Source organism: Emiliania huxleyi (assembly GCF_000372725.1).
Source record: "Emiliania huxleyi CCMP1516 unplaced genomic scaffold EMIHUscaffold_768, whole genome shotgun sequence".
NCBI lineage: Eukaryota > Haptophyta > Isochrysidales > Noelaerhabdaceae > Emiliania > Emiliania huxleyi.
The window spans coordinates 1-18,462 of record NW_005196253.1 but is presented as its reverse complement, the minus strand read 5'-3'; the positions used below and the strand labels follow the sequence as shown (position 1 = coordinate 18,462).

At 68.0% G+C, this 18,462-nt stretch overlaps 5 protein-coding genes across 5 annotated transcripts; 2 read left to right on the top strand and 3 right to left on the bottom strand.

Moving 5' to 3' along the window:
- Nucleotides 1-320: 320 nt before the first annotated feature.
- Nucleotides 321-1,217, top strand: EMIHUDRAFT_249353 (hypothetical protein; the record flags this gene model as incomplete). Its single annotated transcript, XM_005760215.1, has 2 exons — nucleotides 321-686; nucleotides 873-1,217. Coding segments are annotated over 2 exons (711 nt in total), but the record flags the coding sequence as incomplete, so codon positions are not given.
- Nucleotides 1,218-1,304: 87 nt separating this feature from the next.
- On the top strand, nucleotides 1,305-5,875 carry TOR2 (putative target of rapamycin protein; the record flags this gene model as incomplete). Its single annotated transcript, XM_005760214.1, has 11 exons — nucleotides 1,305-1,909; nucleotides 2,144-2,540; nucleotides 2,744-2,901; nucleotides 2,979-3,927; nucleotides 4,050-4,482; nucleotides 4,514-4,572; nucleotides 4,659-4,706; nucleotides 4,769-4,993; nucleotides 5,231-5,322; nucleotides 5,460-5,571; nucleotides 5,642-5,875. The coding sequence occupies 11 exons, from the start codon at nucleotides 1,305-1,307 to the stop codon at nucleotides 5,873-5,875; spliced, it is 3,312 nt and encodes a 1,103-aa protein (XP_005760271.1).
- Nucleotides 5,876-6,112: 237 nt separating this feature from the next.
- Nucleotides 6,113-7,004, bottom strand: EMIHUDRAFT_249351 (hypothetical protein; the record flags this gene model as incomplete). The annotated part of the gene is made up of 2 exons (XM_005760213.1): nucleotides 6,113-6,651; nucleotides 6,719-7,004. 2 exons carry the CDS (start codon nucleotides 7,002-7,004, stop codon nucleotides 6,113-6,115), a joined length of 825 nt encoding a protein of 274 aa, XP_005760270.1.
- A 3,101-nt stretch (nucleotides 7,005-10,105) lies between these two features.
- Nucleotides 10,106-11,518, bottom strand: EMIHUDRAFT_249349 (hypothetical protein; the record flags this gene model as incomplete). The annotated part of the gene is made up of 2 exons (XM_005760212.1): nucleotides 10,106-10,681; nucleotides 10,838-11,518. The coding sequence occupies 2 exons, from the start codon at nucleotides 11,516-11,518 to the stop codon at nucleotides 10,106-10,108; spliced, it is 1,257 nt and encodes a 418-aa protein (XP_005760269.1).
- A 1,233-nt stretch (nucleotides 11,519-12,751) lies between these two features.
- EMIHUDRAFT_446403 (hypothetical protein) lies at nucleotides 12,752-15,514 on the bottom strand. The gene is given in 14 exon segments (XM_005760211.1): nucleotides 12,752-12,798; nucleotides 12,809-13,206; nucleotides 13,273-13,378; nucleotides 13,420-13,553; nucleotides 13,590-13,677; nucleotides 13,750-13,858; nucleotides 13,928-14,208; nucleotides 14,277-14,552; nucleotides 14,612-14,686; nucleotides 14,758-14,857; nucleotides 14,930-15,018; nucleotides 15,158-15,175; nucleotides 15,241-15,416; nucleotides 15,484-15,514. The coding sequence occupies 10 exon segments, from the start codon at nucleotides 14,984-14,986 to the stop codon at nucleotides 12,843-12,845; spliced, it is 1,590 nt and encodes a 529-aa protein (XP_005760268.1). The 5' UTR covers nucleotides 14,987-15,018; nucleotides 15,158-15,175; nucleotides 15,241-15,416; nucleotides 15,484-15,514; the 3' UTR covers nucleotides 12,752-12,798; nucleotides 12,809-12,842.
- Nucleotides 15,515-18,462: the final 2,948 nt, after the last annotated feature.

Here is an 18,462-nt window from a genome sequence, read left to right as displayed (position 1 = left end):
GCTCCGACCGCCTCGCTCGACGCCGGCTCTTTCGCCCTTCCGCCCGCCGCGCCGTCCGTCGGCACGATGGCAGCGGCGGCCGCCGCCGCCACCGCCGCCCTGGACGGCGCAGAGGCTGGCTGCGAGGACGGCGCCGGCGGCTCGTCCACCGCAGCGCCGGCGGTGGACGCGGCCGCGCTGGCGACGGCGTGGGCGGGTGCGGCGGAGCGTGCGACGCGCGACGAGTGGTCGGAGTGGCTGCGCCGGCTGGCGCTCGAGCAGCTGCGCGCCCCACTCTTCATTGATAGGTGCGATGATTCACTACCATCAACCTGAAATAGGCGCTCGAGCTGCTGCGCGTCTCGCCGGCGCAGCCGCTTCGCGCGTGCCTGCTGCCCGCGCAGGCATACCCGCCGCTCGCGCAGGAGCTGCTCAACGCCGCCTTCCTCTCCTGCTGGTCGCAGCTGACCCCGGACGGGTGCGGCTTGCTCGCCGCGGCGGTCGAGGCGGCGCTCGAGCGCGAGAGCATGCCGCCCGCGGTGCTGCAAAAGATGCTCAACCTCGCCGACTTCATGGAGCTCCACTTGCAGCCGCTCCCCATCCCCGTCCGCAAGCTCGGGTCGCTGGCCGAGCGCTGCCAGGCCTACGCAAAGGCGGCGCACTACCGAGAGATGTCGTTCACGCACGCGGCCTTCCGGCACGCCGCCGTCACGCAGGCGCCCCCCGGGCGCGACATGGGGTGGACGCACGCGCCGGGGCCGCGCACGGCGGCGGCGGCCGGAGGCGGCGGCGGCGGCGGTGGAGGTGGCGCGGTTGGCGCCGGTGCGAGCGGCGCTTCGGCGGCGGCGGCGGCGGCGGCCGAGGAGGCGACGGCGACCGCCGCCGACATCGAGTCGCTCATCTCGATCAACAACCAGCTGCAGCTGCCCGAGGCGGCGGCGGGCGTGCTCGCCTTCTCGCGCGACCTCGGCGTAGAGCCGCGCGTCTCGTGGTACGAGAAGTTGGGCCGCTGGTCGGACGCCCTCGCGGCGTACGACCGCATGTCGCAGTCGGCCGAGGGCGGCGCGGCCGGCGGCAGCATCGCCGTGCGGCTCGGCTCGATGCGCTGCCTCCACGCGCTCGGAGAGTGGAGGAGACTCTGCCAGCTTGCGTCCGAGGCGTGGCTGGACCCGGCTCTCGACGCGAGCGGCGGCGAGTCAACGCTGACCCCCGCACCAGGCTCTCTCCACCCCTCCTGAGCGGCTGAGGTGGGAACAGGCGAGCTGCGCGCGGAGGCGGCGCGGCTCGCCGCGGGCGGCGCGTGGAACCTGCAGCAGTGGGGCAGCATGGCGCGCTACGTCGCGGCGATGCGGCCCGACACCGTCGAGACGGCCTTCTTCAAGGCGGTCATGGCGACGCACGATGCGCGGCTCAGCGAGGCGCGCGCCCACATTATCGCCGCGCAGCAGCTGCTGCAGTCCGAGCTGACGGCGCTGGTCGGCGAGTCGTACCACCGCGCCTACCGCGCGACGGTGCAAGTGCAGCAGCTCGCCGAGCTCGAGGAGATCCTGCTCCACAAGGCCGACCCGGAGGCGATGCCCCTCCCGCTCCTCCTCTCGGTCTGGCGTGGGCGGCTTCTGCAGGCAGAGCGCTCGGCCGACGTCTGGCAGGAGATCCTCTCGGTGCGCGCCCTCGTCGCGCCGCCCGCGCGCGACCCGCAGACGTGGCTCAAGTTCTCAAACTTGTGCCGCAAGTCGGGCCGCGGCGCCCTCGGGCACAAGATCCTCTCCGAGATCCTCGGCGAGGACTGGGACGCCCACTGGGAGCGGATGCCGCGCCAGGCGGCGCACGCCTCGGTGACGCAGCCGACCAGCCCCGACCACTCGCCCTCTACGACCGCCTCCTTCCTCGCGGGCGGCGCCGCCCTCCTGCGCTCCACCGGCGAGATGACGTCCTCGGCCGCCGCCGCCGCCGCCGCCGCCGCGTCGGCGCACGTCGTGCACGCAGACAGCGCCTCGCCGCCCCCCAGCCGCGGGGGCGGCGCCGGCGCCTGCGGGAGCGGCCGAGCTTCCCCTCCCGCCTACCTACGCGCCTCCTCCGACGGCACCCTCCCCACGGGCACCCTCCCCGTGGGCACCCTCCCCGGCCCGCCGCGGCTCCCCCCCTCCATCGACGGTCTCTCGAGGGCGGGCGGCGGCCTGGGCGGCGGCTTGGGTGGCGACAGGGCGTATGCCGGCGGGACGGTGGACGGCGCCCAGCGGCACGCGGGCACGTACGGCTACCTGAAGCAGATGTGGGCCGACGGGTCGCGCGAAGAGGCCATCGCGCGGCTGGCGACCTTTGCGCGCTACGAGGCGGCCGGCACCGCCTTCGCCGCAAAGGCGTGGCGCCGGCTTGGCGGCTGGCAGCGCGCGGTGGGCGAGGACCAGCCGTTCAGCGTGGAGCGGGCGGCGACGGTGCTGGCCTCGCTCGGCAACGCGACAGATGCCTCGCCGCACAGCTACAAGGCGTGGCACGCCTGGGCGATGGTGAGTTTCGAGGCGGTGCAGCAGCTGCCGCCGTCCGACGCGGCCGAGTTCGTGGTGGCCTTGGCGCGCGGCCAGAAGCTCGGCTGTGTCCCTCGGCTGCATCTCGGGTGCCGTTCGGCCGTGTAGGTGCCTGCGGTGCGCGGCTTCTTCCGCTCGATCGCCCTCGGCCGCGAGGCGGCGCTGCAGGAGCCGTGGACGAGATCAGCCGAGATCAGCCGCGATCAACCGCACTCACCCGAGATGGTTCGGCGCTGCAGGACCTGCTGCGGTTGCTCACGCTCTGGTTCACGCACGGCCACCGCGCCGACGTCGAGGCGGCGGTGCAGGCGGGCTGCGACGACATCTCGGCCGACTTGTGGCTGCTCGTCACGCCGCAGATCATCGCGCGCATCCACGCGCCCAACCCGTTCGTGCGGTGCGTTCCGTCCACCGCCCTCCTCGCGAGGAGCGATTCGGGGGCCTTCCGGGAGCCCTCGCGGAACATCCCCGTAGGCGCTCTGTCAACCGCCTCCTCGCAGAGGTTGCGCGCACGCACCCGCAGGGCCTCATCTACCCGCTCACCGTCGCGTCCAAGTCGCTTCTCTTGCCGCGCCGCACGGCCGCGTTGCGCGTGCTCACCGAGGTGCGCAAGGCCAACGACACGCTCGTCGAGCAGGCGGCGCTCGTCTCGACGGAGCTCATCCGCTGCTCGATCCTGTGGCACGAGGTCTGGCACGCGGCGCTCGAGGAGGCGTCGCGCCTCTACTTCCAGGCGTCCGACGTCGACGGGATGCTCGCCGCCCTCGCGCCGCTGCACGCGCAAATCTCGCGCGGGCCGGTGACGACGGAGGAGAACGACTTCCTGCGCACCTACGGCGCGGAGCTGCGCGCGGCGCACGAGCACTGCGAGCGATACCGGCTCGGCGGCCGCTCGCGGCAGGAGCTGCAGTCCGCGTGGGAGCTGTACTCGACGGTCTTTGGCTGGCTGACCAAGCAGATCGGCCGGATGACGTCCATCGAGCTGGCGCACGCGTCGCCGCGGCTGCTGCAGGCAAGAGACCTCGAGCTCGCCGTGCCGGGCACGTACGAGGCGACGGCGCCCGTCGTGCGGATCGGCTCGTTCGCGCGGTCGATGTCTGTGATCGGCTCCAAGCAGCGGCCGCGCAAGCTGAGCGTGTATGGCGACGACGGCTCGCTGCACGACTTCCTGCTCAAGGGGCACGAGGACTTGCGGCAGGACGAGCGCGTCATGCAGCTCTTCGGCCTCGTCAACGCGCTCCTCGCCTCGACCGACGATGGCGCGCGCCTCGACCTCGGCATCCAGCGGTACTCTGTCGTCCCGCTCTCGCCCAACTCCGGGCTCATCTCGTGGGTGGCGGCCTGCGACACGCTGCACGCGCTCATCAAGGCGTACCGCGACGGCCGCAAGGCGATGCCGCTCAACGTCGAGCACCGGCTGATGGTTCAGCTCGCGCCGGACTACGACCAGCTGCCCCTCCTGAACAAGCTCGAGGCTTTCGATCACGCGCCCCGCACGAGCTGCGAGCCACGCACTGCTCATCGCTCCGCCCCTGCTGCCTCTAGGCCTTCGAGCACGCCCTCGCGCAGACGCCGGGCGACGATGTGGCGCGCGTGCTCTGGCTCTCGTCGAGCAACGCCGAGGACTGGCTGCTCCGCCGCACAAACTACACGCGTTCACTCGCCGTCATGTCCATGGTTGGCTACATCCTCGGGCTCGGCGACCGGCACCCCTCCAACGTGATGCTCGACCGGCTCACTTCCAAGATCCTGCACGCCGACTCTGGCGCCTGCTTCGAGGTGCGTGAACGGCGCCTACTCACGCCGCCGGCTGCGAGTAGGCACATCGATTTTGGCGACTGCTTTGAGGTTGCTGTCCAGCGCGAAAAGTTCCCGGAGAAGATCCCGTTCCGCCTCACGCGAATGCTGGTCGCCGCGATGGAGGTGTCGGGCGTCGAGGGCACCTTCTGCTCGGCGTCCGGAGGCATGCGCGGGACACGTCCTCGACACGTCCGCGGTATGCCCCACAGGCACCTTCCGCGCGACCTGCATCGCCGCGATGGGCGTGCTGCGCCGCAACAAGGACTCGGTGATGGCGATGCTCGAGGCGCTCGCGCGCGGCAAAGCCAGGCCGCACCCACGGCACGTCCGCGACACGTCGGCGGCGTGTCTCAGGCGTTCGTGCACGACCCGCTCATCAACTGGCGGCTGCTCATTCGGCAGGTCCTCTGGGTATCTCCGGTAGTCTCGCCCGCCCATCGACACGCCGGCTGCGCCCCCCGCAGGCCGTGCAGCACGAGGCGCTCGAAGAGGCGCCGACCTCGGGGGGCGCGTCCCCGCAGGCGGACCCACCCCCCGACCAGCAAGCCCTCCTGCGGACCGTCTCGGAATCCTCTCGGAGCTTTCCCACACAGGCGGGCCGACCCACCGAGCGGCGCCGCTCGCCGCTCGGAGCGCGCGCGGGCGGTGCGACGTCGCCGTTCGGCTCGCGAGCCAGTGCGAGTGCGGAGGTGCGCTCTGCGGCCGGCGGCGCCGCCCGCCCCGAGCGGAGGCGGTCTCCGGTCGGTCTGCGGGCAGGCGCGGCGGGCGGCGGCGGTGGCGGCGGCGGTGGCGGCGGCGGCGGAGGAGGAGGAGGCGGAGGCGGCGGCGGCGGCGGAGGCGGCGGAGGCGGCGGTTGCGGCGTCGGAGGCGGCGGAGGCGGCGGTGGCGGCGTCGGCGTCAGTGGCGAGCGCGGTGCGGAGGGAGAGGCGCCGCGCCGCAGCGGCGGGCCGGTGATGCGCGTGGGCTCGCTTCGCCGGTCGGTCGTGCTGACGACCACCTCAGACCGGCTGCAGCAGCGGTGAGATGACCCTAGATGCCCCGAGACGACTTGAGATGACCCGAGATGACCCGAGATGACCAACCTCGCTGCAGCAGCTGCGTCACGAGCGGGTGCCCGAGAGTACCGGCGAGCACCCGAGGTTGGCCGAGGCATAGGCATCGCGAGCGTGCGAGATCGTCCGGGCTCGGCGAAGGCATCGCCACCATCGAGCTCGAGTCGTCCGACCCGGCGCTCTCGCACCAGCCAATCTCGCGCTCGGTCGTCTCGGTGGCGGCCGTGGTGCAGGGGCCCATCACGCTCGCGGAGCCTTCCCTGAGCCCTCTCGGACCCGCTGTAGGTGGCGACGATGATGCACGAGTCGATTGCGCACGACGGCGGCGGCAACCAGGACGAGGACGCCCTCAACGCGCGCGCGCGCGCTGTGCTGCGGCGGGTGCGCGACAAGCTGGTCGGCGAGGATTTCGCGCCGGAGCCGCTCAACGTGCCGACGCAGGTCGAGCGCCTCATCGCCGAGGCGCGCTCCAACTCCAACCTGTGCCAGCTGTACGTCGGGTGGTGCGCTTTTTGGTGACGCACCTTTGCGCCTCCTTCACCTGCAACCTCGCATGTAGAAATACCTTGAGCATGTGGCACTCGATCCGGTCCACAGCTAGATTTTCTCCCCAGCCTCGCCCTGTCACCGTGTCAGTGAGTTACTGAGTTTCTCTCTCTCCTCTGTCGGTCCATCTTCCATGAGATTGAGTATTGGTCTTGTGTATTGGAGTCTGTGTGTTGTTTCGTACGGTGTCTCTACAACAAAACCCCACCGTCAGCTCGCGGGCGGTACGTCATCCGGCAGGTCCTCTTCGGGAGCTGGCACAAACATGCACCGGATGGCAGAGGTGCTGCCATTCTCAAAGAGCTCGCCACAGCTCGACACCGCCACCGCCTTGCGCTCGCGCAGCCCCGCGAGGAGGGCGTGCATCGCCTCCGCCGTCTCTCCTCCGTCGGCTACACCGATCACCGCCTGGTCGAGCAGCAGCCTCCTCCGCGTCGCCTCTGGAGCGCCCGCGAGGCCAGTGAGGAAGGAGAGGCGGGATGTGCCTTTGCCGGCGCCGCGAACCGGCACAGCCAGCACCGTGTCGGTCGCCGCATCGTCCGAGTCCAACTCGACGCCGTAGTAGGCACCCCCGCCGACCAGCGGCCGCTCGCAGCGGGAGAGCGACTTGTCGTCCGAGATCAGCGAGTCCGATCTGCCGACAGCATTCCGCCCCTTGCCGCGCAGGACTGCATGGTGGCCACGCGTCTTTGGCGCGCCCGGCTCGAAGCGGCACCACGAGTAGGAGTAGGCGCAGCCCGTCCTCTCGCCTACTTCCGAAGGACGCGGTACGACACGTGGCCACACACAGAGAGATACCGCACTGTATGCGCAAACCGGTGCAGAGCATCCGCACGTTGGCGCTGTGCTGCGGCAGCAGGGCCGCGCCGCTCAGCCGGAAGACGAGCCTTCCGAGCGGGCTCCCCTTGAATGCGGCGGAGCCTCTTGCGCGAGGCGAACTGAGCGTGAGCACGTCAAAGTAGATGCGCGAAGAGGCGGAGGTGCTGTCGCGGGCCGGGATGATCGTCGAGGCGGGTCGAGGAGCCTCCGTGGCGGCGAGGCTGGAGAGCAGGCCGGGCTTGGGCTGCGCGAACGAGGCCGGGGCGCAGAGGAGCCAGATCATTGACGAACGACACTGGGCACGGGACTGGCGCGCACTGGCACTAACACAGGTACACTACGGGAGCCGCAAGCGACTCCTGCGAGGACGGCGAGGCACTTAGCTCCGTGCACTCGATCGCCCTCGCCCGCAGGCAAGCTCATTCACATAAACGCACAACTCCGCACCCAAGACGCACAAGCACAGACAGTCGAGAAGGGGGAGAGACAGCAACGACAGTCAGAAGTCAGCGCTGGGTCCCAGGAAGGCGAATGCGATGACGGCCTCTAGTGTGAGCTCTAGCTAGTGAGCTCATACGCACGCCGGCAGATCGCGACTATATACAGCTAGTTAAGAGCCGACCGACCCTCGCGTCCGGTGCTCACCGACGGCCAAGCTCATTCACAATCTGCTCTAGAATCTGCCCTGCGATGGCAGCAGTCGTGTGAAGACGACTGAGGTGTGGGGAAGGTAGGGATATCGGGATAGGGACATAGGTAGACCATTCATCACTGTGGGGGGGGAGAGAGTGATACTAGGTGTGCTGGGGTGGGTTGGGGCTGTCGTGTGGGGGTGGGTGTGGGGTTGAACTGCGGGTTGAACTGCCAGTCATTGTGCGCGTCCTCGTACCCAATCTCCTGCGACAGTCCAGCAACGGCATCGGCGCTCTGCTGCTGGTGCCGCTCTGCGTCGCGTGCGGCGAGCCGCGGCAGCTCGGCCCGGTGATCTCCAACGACGAGCTCGGAGTGGAGGGCTGGGCGGTGGTGCTGCTGAGCTGCGTCGTCGGCATGGCCATCAGCTATGCTGGCATCAACGTGCAACGCCTCGTCAGCGCCACCACCGTGCTCGTGCTCAACAACTCGAACAAGTTTGCCGTCGTCGCGTTTGGCGCGCTTTGCACCTAGATGCGCAGCGTGGACCGCCCGAGTCGCTCTCACTCGCACAGACCGCCCGAGGCCCGCTGTCACGCTGACCAAACTTCGTGACACCGGACGTGGCCCTAGGCATCGTCGTGCTCGGCGAGGCATCGAGCCTGGAGGCGATCGTTGGGTGCACGGCGGCGCTTAGCGCGGGCCTCCTCTATGCACGTGCGCGCAAGGCGCTCGAGGCTGCGCCGCCGGAGGCAGCCGCCTGCTCCTTCGGGTTCCGGGATGCGATGCAGCTCGTCCTCGTGGCTACACTCCTTGCCATGGCGCTACAATCTCCGCGCAGCCCCAGGGACCAAGGCAGCGGCGCGGTCAAAAGGCCGCTGGGCCACATGCACGCGACACAACATGGCCACACGCATGCAGGCTCGGGCGCATCGCCCGCGCTGGACGCTCTCTCCACGCACGGCGCGCACGGCGACGACAGCAACGCCACTTCTCTCCCGCACGGCCGACACATCCCAACGCTGAAGTTCCCTGGACCAAGCATGGGCCACCACAACGCCCCCGAGGAGCGTCCCAACTGCCCGGCGTGGGAGATGATGCGCAGGTTGAGCGAGCGGCAGCTCTCCCAGAGAGGGAGGCGCATGGCCGTTTGCCTCACCGGCCAGCTTCGGCTCTTCCAGATCGCCCTCCCCACGCTGTTCGAGAACGTCCTCATGCGTGTGAGCCAGCCAGCGGACCTGTTTTATGTGGGCCCGAAGGACATCTCCTTCGAGCACGCGGAGAAGTGGCTTCGGACGCTGCCGTCGCTGCAAAACTGGGTTCTCTACGACCCTGACGTTCAGTTCGACACTAATGGCAACCACGATCCAGAGGCTCCAATCGCAAGCTTTGATGGCCTGATGGCAAGCAGCCGTCGGCTTGCAATCCCTTCGCCGCTGCCGAAGGTCAAGTTCAATCTTCGGTCTGCTGTGTCAGAGGGGCAGCTCTCCGATAACAACTTTGCCACCGTGGAGCTGGGCAGTTGCCATGCACTCAGGTCGCGGCTGGTGCATGCCTTCCAAGCGCAACAGTGCCTTCGCCTGATTGAGGCATCCGAGAGGGCGGCGGGCAACAAGGCACTGTACAGTACGGTGCTGCGGACGAGAGTCGACCTGGTGCTGCCAAGCCCAATGGCACTCTCACAGCCACTCTTTGCAACCCGATATGGCTTCAATCCGTTCACTGCGTGCCCAGAGAGCGACGATTCTTTCTCGTACCATGACTTCGCTCTGATGGGGACGCGTGAGCTGATGGGCGGTGTGCTCTCCGCACTCGATGGACTGACAGTACCGATGCTCAAGAAACTTGGCTGCAATGGTGCGTTGTTCGCTACTGGCACCTCGCTGACTGGCTTGCGTGCGCGCATGCCAAAGGCCAACTGTGAGTCTGCCGCCAATGGCTCCTCATTGTCAGTCGTCGCGACAGTGCGCGCCAACGTGCCTGACAGCTGCTTCTTTATCGACCAGGATTATCCGTCGGGCACAACTGTGATGCAACACTGGCTAGGACAAGACACCCTGTCGATGGCCATGGCACGGTGCATCGGGCTGTCTCAGGCGCGCGATTCACGACGCGCATGCGATGATGGGGATGAGCAGCCGGGCATGCGGTGCAGAGCGCAGACCTGCGCATACAAGGGAGGCTGGGATGGCGACTTTCAGACAATCGCCTCCCCGTGGGCTGAGCGCCGACGCCGAACACACGTGAGCCCGGCCGTAATCTAGGGAAAGTAAAATATGTCTTTACTTCCAACACCCGGACGTGCCTCCACCCCGGCACGCCGCTCTCTTCCTACACGCAGAGGGTGATGGAAGGGGGTGGTCGACGCACCCCCGGACTGCGTGGGTAGAGAGGTCCGTAATCTAGGGAGAGAACCCTTTTGCCCTTTTGGAGTCGTATTCCTAGGGTGATAGATTGATTGACATTGAGTACCCTGCCTCAGCTCTTCTACCCATTTTATATGTGCGTCGCACTCCGCACACCCCGGGGGAGGGCGCTCCGTGCGAGCAGAAAACAGTCGCGGGCCATGTCAACCGCGATAGCACTTTTCGCAGAGTCTTCAGCTCTTGCCCCTACCTCCACCAGCCGACCGCCGTGGGTAGCCGAGCTCCCAGTGAGTTTGTGCAAGGCCAAGGGGGCGACGGCGCCTGTGCCGCGTTCGTGCGCGCGGACAATGGCACCCGGTTGAGTGATGGTGGACGGCTCTGGCAAAGGTCACGCCGCCCCCTTGCGCGTGCCGCCAGAGTGGCGGCGCTGAGCCTGCGCGCTCTCCGCCTGCCGCATCGCCTTGACGATGGCTTCTTGAAGCTGCAGAGTAAGCTGCTCAATCTCGGCTCGCGCGCCCTTCAGCTCAGCCTCGGCGCTGTCCGCCCGCTCCGCCTGCTCGGCGAGGCCCCGGCGCGCCTCCGCCAGCGCCGCCTGGGCGACTGCCTGCGCCGCGTCCGCCTGCATCTCTGCCGCAGAGACGCGCTCCTCTGCTGCGGCGGCCGCCGCGGCGAGCCCCGCCTCCACCTCCTGCAGCTTGCGCTCCTTTGACTTGTCCTCCACCTCTGAGAGCGCCTTGGCGCGGGCAGCCGCCTCCGCCTCCGCCTCCGCGTCCGCCAGCCGCTTCCTCAGCTCCGAGCTCTCCGACGTCGCTTCTTCGAGCAGCTTCGCGCGCTGCGCACTCTCGGCCTCTACGGCAGAGAGCCGCGCCTCGAGCGCCTCCACCTCCTCAAGCCGTTGGCTACGCGCCTGAATCTCGTCTTGCAGCGTGGCGCGTAGAGAAGCGAAGAGCTCCTCGAGCCGACCCTGCTCCGCGACGCGCAGGGCTTGCACCTGGCGAAGCTGCTCCTCCAGCTCTTCCGCCCGCGAGGCCGCGCCCGCCCCCGCCGCCGCCGCGGGCTCATCAGGGTGCTCCGGGACGGCCTCGCGGGCCTTCGGAGGAGGAAGCTCGGGATTCTCGACCTGCAGGTCCGACTCCGCCTTCCGGAGCCAGCTGGGCGTGTCCATCGCGGTCTCCTGCTTCGACCCAGCGCGAGACGAGCTCGCCGCAAGCTCTGCGCCAGGCGCCGCCTCCGTAGAGCCGGCGTCTGCGCGGGCGGCCAGGTCCGCCTCGAGTGACGCGATAGTAAGCTGGAGCTTTTCGACGGTCGCAGTGCGAGCTGCCAGTTCTGACGTGAGGCGCTCGCTCGCCCCCTCGAGAGATTCCCTCTGCGCCTTGCACGCCGCGAGGGATGCCCTCTCCGTGACAGTCTGCGCCTTGCAAGCCGCAAGCGCGGTGGAGAGGGCCCGCGAATGGTGCACTAGCCAGCGGCGGAGTGCAGTCTCAGTAGACCCCTGAAAGTAGCCGTCGGCATCGTCAGCAGCAGCGCTTGGTTCGGCGTGCGCGGCGCTGGGTTCGGCGTGTGCAGCGTCGCCATCGGCGTCATTGTCATTGTCGTCATCTTCCGCCCTCGTTCCCGCCCAGAGCGCAAGCGCGCCGAGCAGCGCGGCCTCGTGGTTGCTGTTGTGGGCCACGGACTTGAGCCGGTGCAGCAGGGCGAGCTCGTGGCTGCTCATGCCGATGGGCTCATTCGAGGGCCCTCCGGAGAGAGCGAGCGTGTCCGGCGTGAAGGACTTCGAGGCGGTGAGGGACACGGGCGCCATGGCTGCTGTGAGCTGTGAGCTGTGAGCTGGAGCTTTGATTTCGGGCCGCGAAACGGTCGTGTTATCCCCTATGCGGCGCCGGCGCCGACCGAGGGTCGCTACTCGTAGTAAAAAGCTCCGGATCAGCCTAAGTTTGTCGGCGTTTTGAGCTTCGCTTCGCAGGTTCCACGGGTCCTGGTGCCCACTGGCGGCAACTGGTTCACCGGAGTCGTTTCCCCCTCCCCCCCCTTCCCCCCCTCCCCCCCTTCCCCCCCTCCCCCCCCTCCCCCCCTCCCCCAACTACTCGAGTAAGCGCTTTTTCAATGCGCTTTTTTCAGTGTATGTTTTTGAGGGAGCTTAGGCAAAAATTCTTTTGTGGACCCTTGTGTGTCGAAGTCGTGTCGAAGTCGGACATGGTAGCCCGACCCCAAGCGCGCGTGAAGCAACGACCCGGCTTCACCGCATGATTTTGCCAGCAGCTTTGGTGGTGCTCAGCGTTCTTCAACCGCCACCCTTCGCCGACCTCCAGCCGCAGCCCCAGGTGCAGAGCTTCCTTCGAGCAGACGTGCTCCGGCGCAGCCGCGAGCTCACTAGCCTCGGCTGGGTCGGACGCGCCTGGCTCGTCGCTCCGTTCGTCATGGAACGGCTGCTGCCCGGGGCCTTCCGGCTATCGGCGTATTCGCCAGCCGCGGCGGCGTGTTTTGCCTGTCCATCTGGCCGTGTCGAGTGCACCCTCCGCGAGAGCAGCCTCATCGGAGGTCCGAAAGGCATCCCCTTCCACCTCTCGTTAACGAGAGACGCGCAGTCGCGTATAATCGCCGCGAGCTTGCGCGGCATCGGCTGCGACCTCTGCGGCGACGGCGAGGCGGCAGCGATGCGCCGGATGGAGGAGCGAGACGTCTCCCTCCTGTGTGCCGCGATCAACAACGACATTAGGGTGCGCAAGCTGGTGGTGAAGGCCATCACGAGCACCATCTTCGACAGGCTGCCTAACGTCATGCGAGCCGCGCGGGAGGGAGAGGCGGTGGAGGCGTGCGGCGCAGAGGAGGCCTTCCTCCCCAGGGAAGAGCTGTACGGGAGAGAGGGCAGCAGCATGAAGTGGGTCCAGCAGGTCTCTGGCTACTTCTTTGCGCAGTCGCGCCTGCAGCGCGTGCGGTTTCGTGCGTCGCAGCCACGCGTGCGCCTCCTCTTTTACTTCGACCCGAGCGAGCCGATCAACTCGGAGGAGCCAGGCCGCATCGTAAACCCGGAGGTGGTGAACTGCGTTTTTTTGTAAAATCAAAGAGGGCGGCACTCGCTCTATCCTCTAATAAAAGCGTTGGCGGTTGGGAGGTGTCGACGAGACTTAGCCCGTCCGACCCGAGCTTCCCTGCTTCATCTTCATGCCGCCGCCCTTGGTGACGACCCGCTTCTTCTTCTTCGCCGCCGCCTCCTCCTTCGCCTTCGCCTTCGCCGCCCTCGCCGCCGCCTCCTCCGCCGCCTCGTCGCCGCCGCCAGCCTCCGTGCGGCGCCTGAGATGCAGCCGCGCCGTCGCCCACCGCACACTCGCACCCGCCTTCTTGTCGTGCCCGGCGGCCGCCGCCGCGACGAGGCCGTCCGCGCCCGCGGCGAAGCAAGCTCCGGCGTGTCGGCGCGCGACGGAGATGCTCGCCACCAGAGGTAGCGGCGACCGCCGCCGCTCGCGCCGCTCCGCGGCCGGACGGCCGAGCCTAATCAGTGCTGGTGCTGGTGGGCATGTTGACAGGTGTGGTTGGTCGGCGGGTGGGCGGGCGGGCCGGCGGATGTCGTACAGATGGATCGCCTCGTCTGGGCCGGGGGGCAGATGAAGGAGGTGGCCGCTCCAGTGGCCGTCGACGCCGGCGTCGATGTGGACGCAGCCGCCTGCGGGACTGTCACGGACGTGTCTCGGACTTGCCACGGACATGGCTGGCGGCGAAATGCGCGGCCGCCGTCCGGCGCAAGAAACGGGGCGTGGCCAACCCCGTCCGCCGGCGCCGTTGCGGACGCGACGGGTCCGGGCGACGAGCAGCGAGGGTCCCACAGTGCCACCGTCCGCCTGAGTCGTTGAACGAGCGGATCAATCCATCTCAACCCGCAGCGCGGCTCCCGCAGAGCCGCTGTGCGCCGGCATGCGAGCGCGAGCAAGCCCCACCCTGGCGAGTAGCTCGCGAGACGAGCGCCTAAGGCATGGCTCCGAGAAGGATCAGGGAAGGGGCCGGGTCCTCCCACCCCTAGTTCACGCGAGGGCGTGCCGGCGACACACGGCGGCGGCTCCTCGCCGGTCTCGCCGACAGCAAACACGTCGAGTTCGGCGCTCTCGGCGGTAGGGCTCGACGCCCACCGCTGCTGCCCCGTCTCCACCTACCTCGGGCAGTCTCGAATGAGCTCGGCCAATCTCGGCGCCCGCCGCTGCCGCCCCCGAACCCCCACGTCGATGGCGACGCCCAGCAAGTTCCAGCCCGCGTACAGCGCGCTCGCCCCGCGCTGCACGCCTCCATCCGCGAGCGAGACTAGAGGCAGCCGCCCCGACTGCCAGAGGCGGCCCAAACCGCCCTGCTCCGGCAGCTCGTCTCGCCCGCCGAAACTGAGCGCGCCCTCCGCCACATCGAACGAGAGAGCGCCGCGCCAGCTCTCATGCGCTGTCCGCGCGCCGGGCGGTGCGTCGGCGGAGCGCCAGCCATCGAGGCTCGCGCTGCTCACCGTGATCAGGCCTACGAGCCATCACCGACCACCTTAGGCACTTCGCACAGGAACGGGCTGCTGCTCACCGCGGCCGGACCGTCTCGATACGCACTCGCGATGACCACAGGCTCCGCGAGCGGCGTGTAGCGGCCTCCTCCTCCCTCTCGCTCGCCGTCGCCATCGTCCTCCCCGCCCCCCTCCTCCGCCTCATCCGCCGCCTCCGCATCCTCCGCCGCCACCGCATCACCGGCGGCGCCGCCTCCGCCTCCGCCCCCGCCCCCGCCCCCGCGCCGTGCCCCCGCCCTGCCTGTCCCCTGCAGCAGCACCACGCTGCACATCACCTCCCTCGGCTCCAGTCCGCCGGCGGGGTCGCCTAGTGCTCATCGCAGGTGACGGACCCCAAGCGAGCAGTGACAGCTGCGGCGAGCCCACCTCCCCGCGGAGAGAAGGGGCCGCGCTGTGTCCGGCTCTCGAGCGGCTCCTCCAGATCGAGCAGGTACAGCCGGCCTAATCTCGGTGCAATCTCCGGGTCATCTCGGCTGGTCTCGCCTCCTCCAGGAAGAGCAAGCACAGCCGGCCGTCGACGTCGCCGACGGCAGCGACCGTCCGACAACCAGCCACGTCGCACGCGCCCTTGCGCACGCCGACGACCCCGACGTCGCAGCCGAATGGCTGCTCCTGCCATTCATGAATGCTCGTTGACAACCACAGTCACGGATCACAGCCGCTCGACCAGACGAGCGGCTTCTCCTTGAGCGCCATCGCGCCGAGGCGGCGGCCGCTCTTCGCCTCCCAGAGCCGCACCATCTTGCCGCGGTGCGTCGACAGGCCGAGCGAGCCTGAGGGAGGTGGAGATGGACCGAGGTGGCCTGGGATGGACCATAGATGGCCCGAGATTGCCCCGCGCGAGCCTGCGATCGCGGCGGACGTCAGCTCGCCCAGGGGCAGCTCGGACGGCGGCTCGAGAGAGGCGCGCGCCCAGCCGTGGAGAGAGGCCTAGGCTCGCAATCTCGGGTCATCTCGAGCAACCTCGCGGCATCTCCCCTCCCAGCCGTGGAGGCCTCGCTCACGCAACACTCGCGCCTCGCCGCCGCCTCGCCGCCCTCGCCGCCCCTCTCCTCGCCGCCCCTCTTCTCGGCGCCGCCGCCGAAGACGTTCGCGCGCTTCTCCTCCCACACGCCCGGCGTGCCGACGATGGCGGCGAGTGAAGAGCAGACTGCAGCCAGCGAGCACGCTCCTAGTCAGGGCCGACAAGGGTTGGTGAGGGTCTGGGTTGTTAGTGTAGTGGCTGCCAGCGAGCGGGCCTCCGACGCCGAGCCGCGAGAGGACTTGCAGCCACGCGTCGGCAGGCATCTCGGCAACCACGTCGAAGGCGGTGGCGGGGGCGTCCGCGCCGCCCTCCGGGGCCGCGGCGGCCGCCTCGTGGCGGAACTTGCACTTGGCGCCCTTATTGCACTTGCCGAGCTCGAAAAACCTGCAGATCGGCCGCACGTCCTCTGCGCTGATGTCGAGCGACGTCACGGCCGCCTTGATCTCCTTGAGCTGGCGCTCCGCCGCAGCCTTCTCACTCCGCCTAGCCTCCCGCTCCGACTCCTTCTGCAAGGCGCGCTGCTCGGCATACTTGCGCATCTCCTTTGCCCGCTCCTTTGCCGCCTGCCCGCCGCCGCCGGGCTTCCACGACAGGTCCTTCTCGCCGTCGAGCGGAGCAGCGTGGCCGGGCTTGCCGTGCTCCTGGCGCCAGGCCATTGTTAAATGATAGTAGGATTCCTACGGAGGCAGTGTGGTCGGAGGGGGGGGGGGGGGCGCCCGGTCGCCCTGGGTTCCTTCTCCTACCCGGATAGGGGGTCTGCCGTGGCTGGCCCCTCCCAGATAGGTAGGTAGGTTGGTCTTGTTTGGCCCAAAAGGGCCCTGCAATAGGTACGTACCACCCATTTTCATCTTTTTTCGCTTCGCTGCGCGGCCTGGGGATAGGTAGGTAGGTAGGGCGTTTTGGCGCGAGTCAGTCCCAACAGGACCCCCTATCCGGGTAGGAGCCGGAACCCTGGAGCGAATGCCTTTCGCGGGAGAAAAATAATTAGCACGGGCCCTCAGGCTCAGCGGAGCTGGGAAGAGGAGGACCGCCGCAAGCGGCGTGGCGTGGAGCGGTTGAGCATCCCTCCGGGGGCCCCTCTGCGCCGGGGAGGCGTTGTTGGAGGCTAGGACGCAAGCGTCCGTCGCCCTTTTCAAACTCGGGGCCCACTCCGCTACCTACGCTCCGACCCGAATTTGGAGGGCCTAAAAGTTTTAGGTGTTGCTGCGCAAAAGGGGTCGGACACAGGGCGCAGCTCATGCTAAGAGCTAGAAGGGGAGCTAGAGAGAACGACTACCCTGTCCCGTTATTGCGTAGGTAGGTAGGTAGAAAGGTGAAGAACAGCCAGGCTCGGACTGGACACCAACGCGGTATGGGTGGACGCTAGACAGATGATGACGACACGCACGAGCGACACACAGACACAAACAGGCTCACAAGACACACAGCCAGCGGGCTGCCACACACCTTGAGTAGGCGTACACATAACTCAAGGCCACATCCTCCCTGTTGCCCCCCCCAGCACTCCAAGGTGCCAAGAGAACAAACAAGGGCACAACAAACAACAGACAACAGGAAGTGACATGCGAGGCTAGAGCAGGCTTGCTCTACCTCCAGCAATCTCTCCGGCCGGCGAGGCACGGTCGAGACCGTGTGTGGGGTCATGTGAGGTGTCTATGGACGCTCTCTTCACAGGCTAGCTGCCTACTGCTAGCCCTATCTCGCACTCACGGGTGATGACAATTCATTGTATGAGTGTATGCGAGCAGAAGCGCGTGTGCTAATTCTAGGCCGCACGTCGTGGCACTATGACGGAGGTAGACGTGCGGCCTCAGCGCGCCCACCGCAGGCTCGGCAGTGCGCGCGTGTTAGCGAGAAAGTTGCGGGTAGAGCCATGCCCGACTTTTCGAAGACGAGCCCCACGCCACGGATGCCAGCCGTGCCTTCGCGGGAGTCGTCTCTCGAGCCGCGTCCCGTCGGCACTGTCCTCGAGTAGCCCCGCCTTGGCGGCACACACTCTCGACCAGGACAGTCCGGCCTACGGGAACGCGTCGCGCGCCGGCGACGATTGCGGCGTGGTCTTTGTGAAGCGAAGATGGCACGACCACCGCCCTGCTTCGCAGACCGGGCAAGGAGGGGCCTGCTCCCGTTCCGCGAGGGACAGGAGGTCTCCCCCCCTCCCCCGGCCTGAGCAGCGGCGGATGGAAGGCAGCCCCTTGAGTCGAGGGCGGCACGACCATTGTTCTGCATCAAAGGTTTCCCCCGTCAGGACAGATGGTCGCGCCGCCCCGCTCCGCCCCGCCCGCCGCCGCGCCGCGCCGCCGCCCGATGATTATTAAGTAATAATTAATTAACAAATAATTAATTACCCCACCGCCGCCGCGCCGCCCCGCCCTGCGTCGCCCGCTGCCTCGCCGCGCCGCCGCCTCGCGCCGCCCGCCGCCGCGCCACTCCACCGCCCGATATTGCGTACACCAACACCACAAAAGCTCTCTCTCTCCTGTCCTCACTCAGAGCACAGAGGGGGGTCACAACTACCGAGTCTCTCGACTAGCTGCCACGTTGCCGACCGAGAGCGGATCTCCTCCTGCTCCGCAAGGAGGGTGGCCAAGGCTAAAGTCTTGCCGGAGCCGCCGAGCGTGTTGACGACTTGGAGAAGGTCGCCCTTGTACTTGTACTTGTAGAGATGCTCGAGGGGGTGCTTTGTGGGGCGGTGCGCAGCCAGGCCAGCAGTGAGGGGAGGCGCACCCTCACTCTCCTCGGTTGCAGAGCTCGTCGGAGGCTGCGTCACGACGGGAGGGTCGCGACAGCAGTCCTCGGGCGAGCCGACGCGCATGTCCAACCAGCGCTGGGACTCGTTGTGACGGCAGACGCCGGCTGCCTCTCCAACCGCTTCTGCAGCGTCCTTCTTTGCCCGTGCATGGGCTCGATCCGATTCCGCAGCGTGTCGTCCCCAGCGGCGGTGCTGCGCGGGAGGCGGCCGCGGGCACGCTGGGCTCGATCAGCTTGTGTGAATTTCGGCGTCCGCCGAAATTCAAGGTCCGTCGGTCTCTTTTGACCGCGGCGTTAGAGAGAGTCTTTGCTTGTCATGCCTTTTGCCTTCTCTCTGGCGCTCCCGCTCCTGGCCGGTGTGTTTACACCGACAATGTCCCTTGGTCAGAAAGAAAACATATAGGCCAAGGGAGGGATGGGAGGACGGCACGCCGCCACAAGG

Coding starts and splice junctions, on each gene's coding strand:
- EMIHUDRAFT_446403 (XM_005760211.1), bottom strand. CDS start 14,986: ATGGTGCGGCTCTGGGAGGCGAAGAGCGGCCGCCGCCTCGGCGCGATG. Junction 13,554..13,589: donor CTGCGGGAGCCGCGCTGCGG/GTTGAGATGGAT, acceptor TCAACGACTCAG/GCGGACGGTGGCACTGTGGG. Junction 13,379..13,419: donor CGCATTTCGCCGCCAGCCAT/GTCCGTGGCAAG, acceptor ACAGTCCCGCAG/GCGGCTGCGTCCACATCGAC.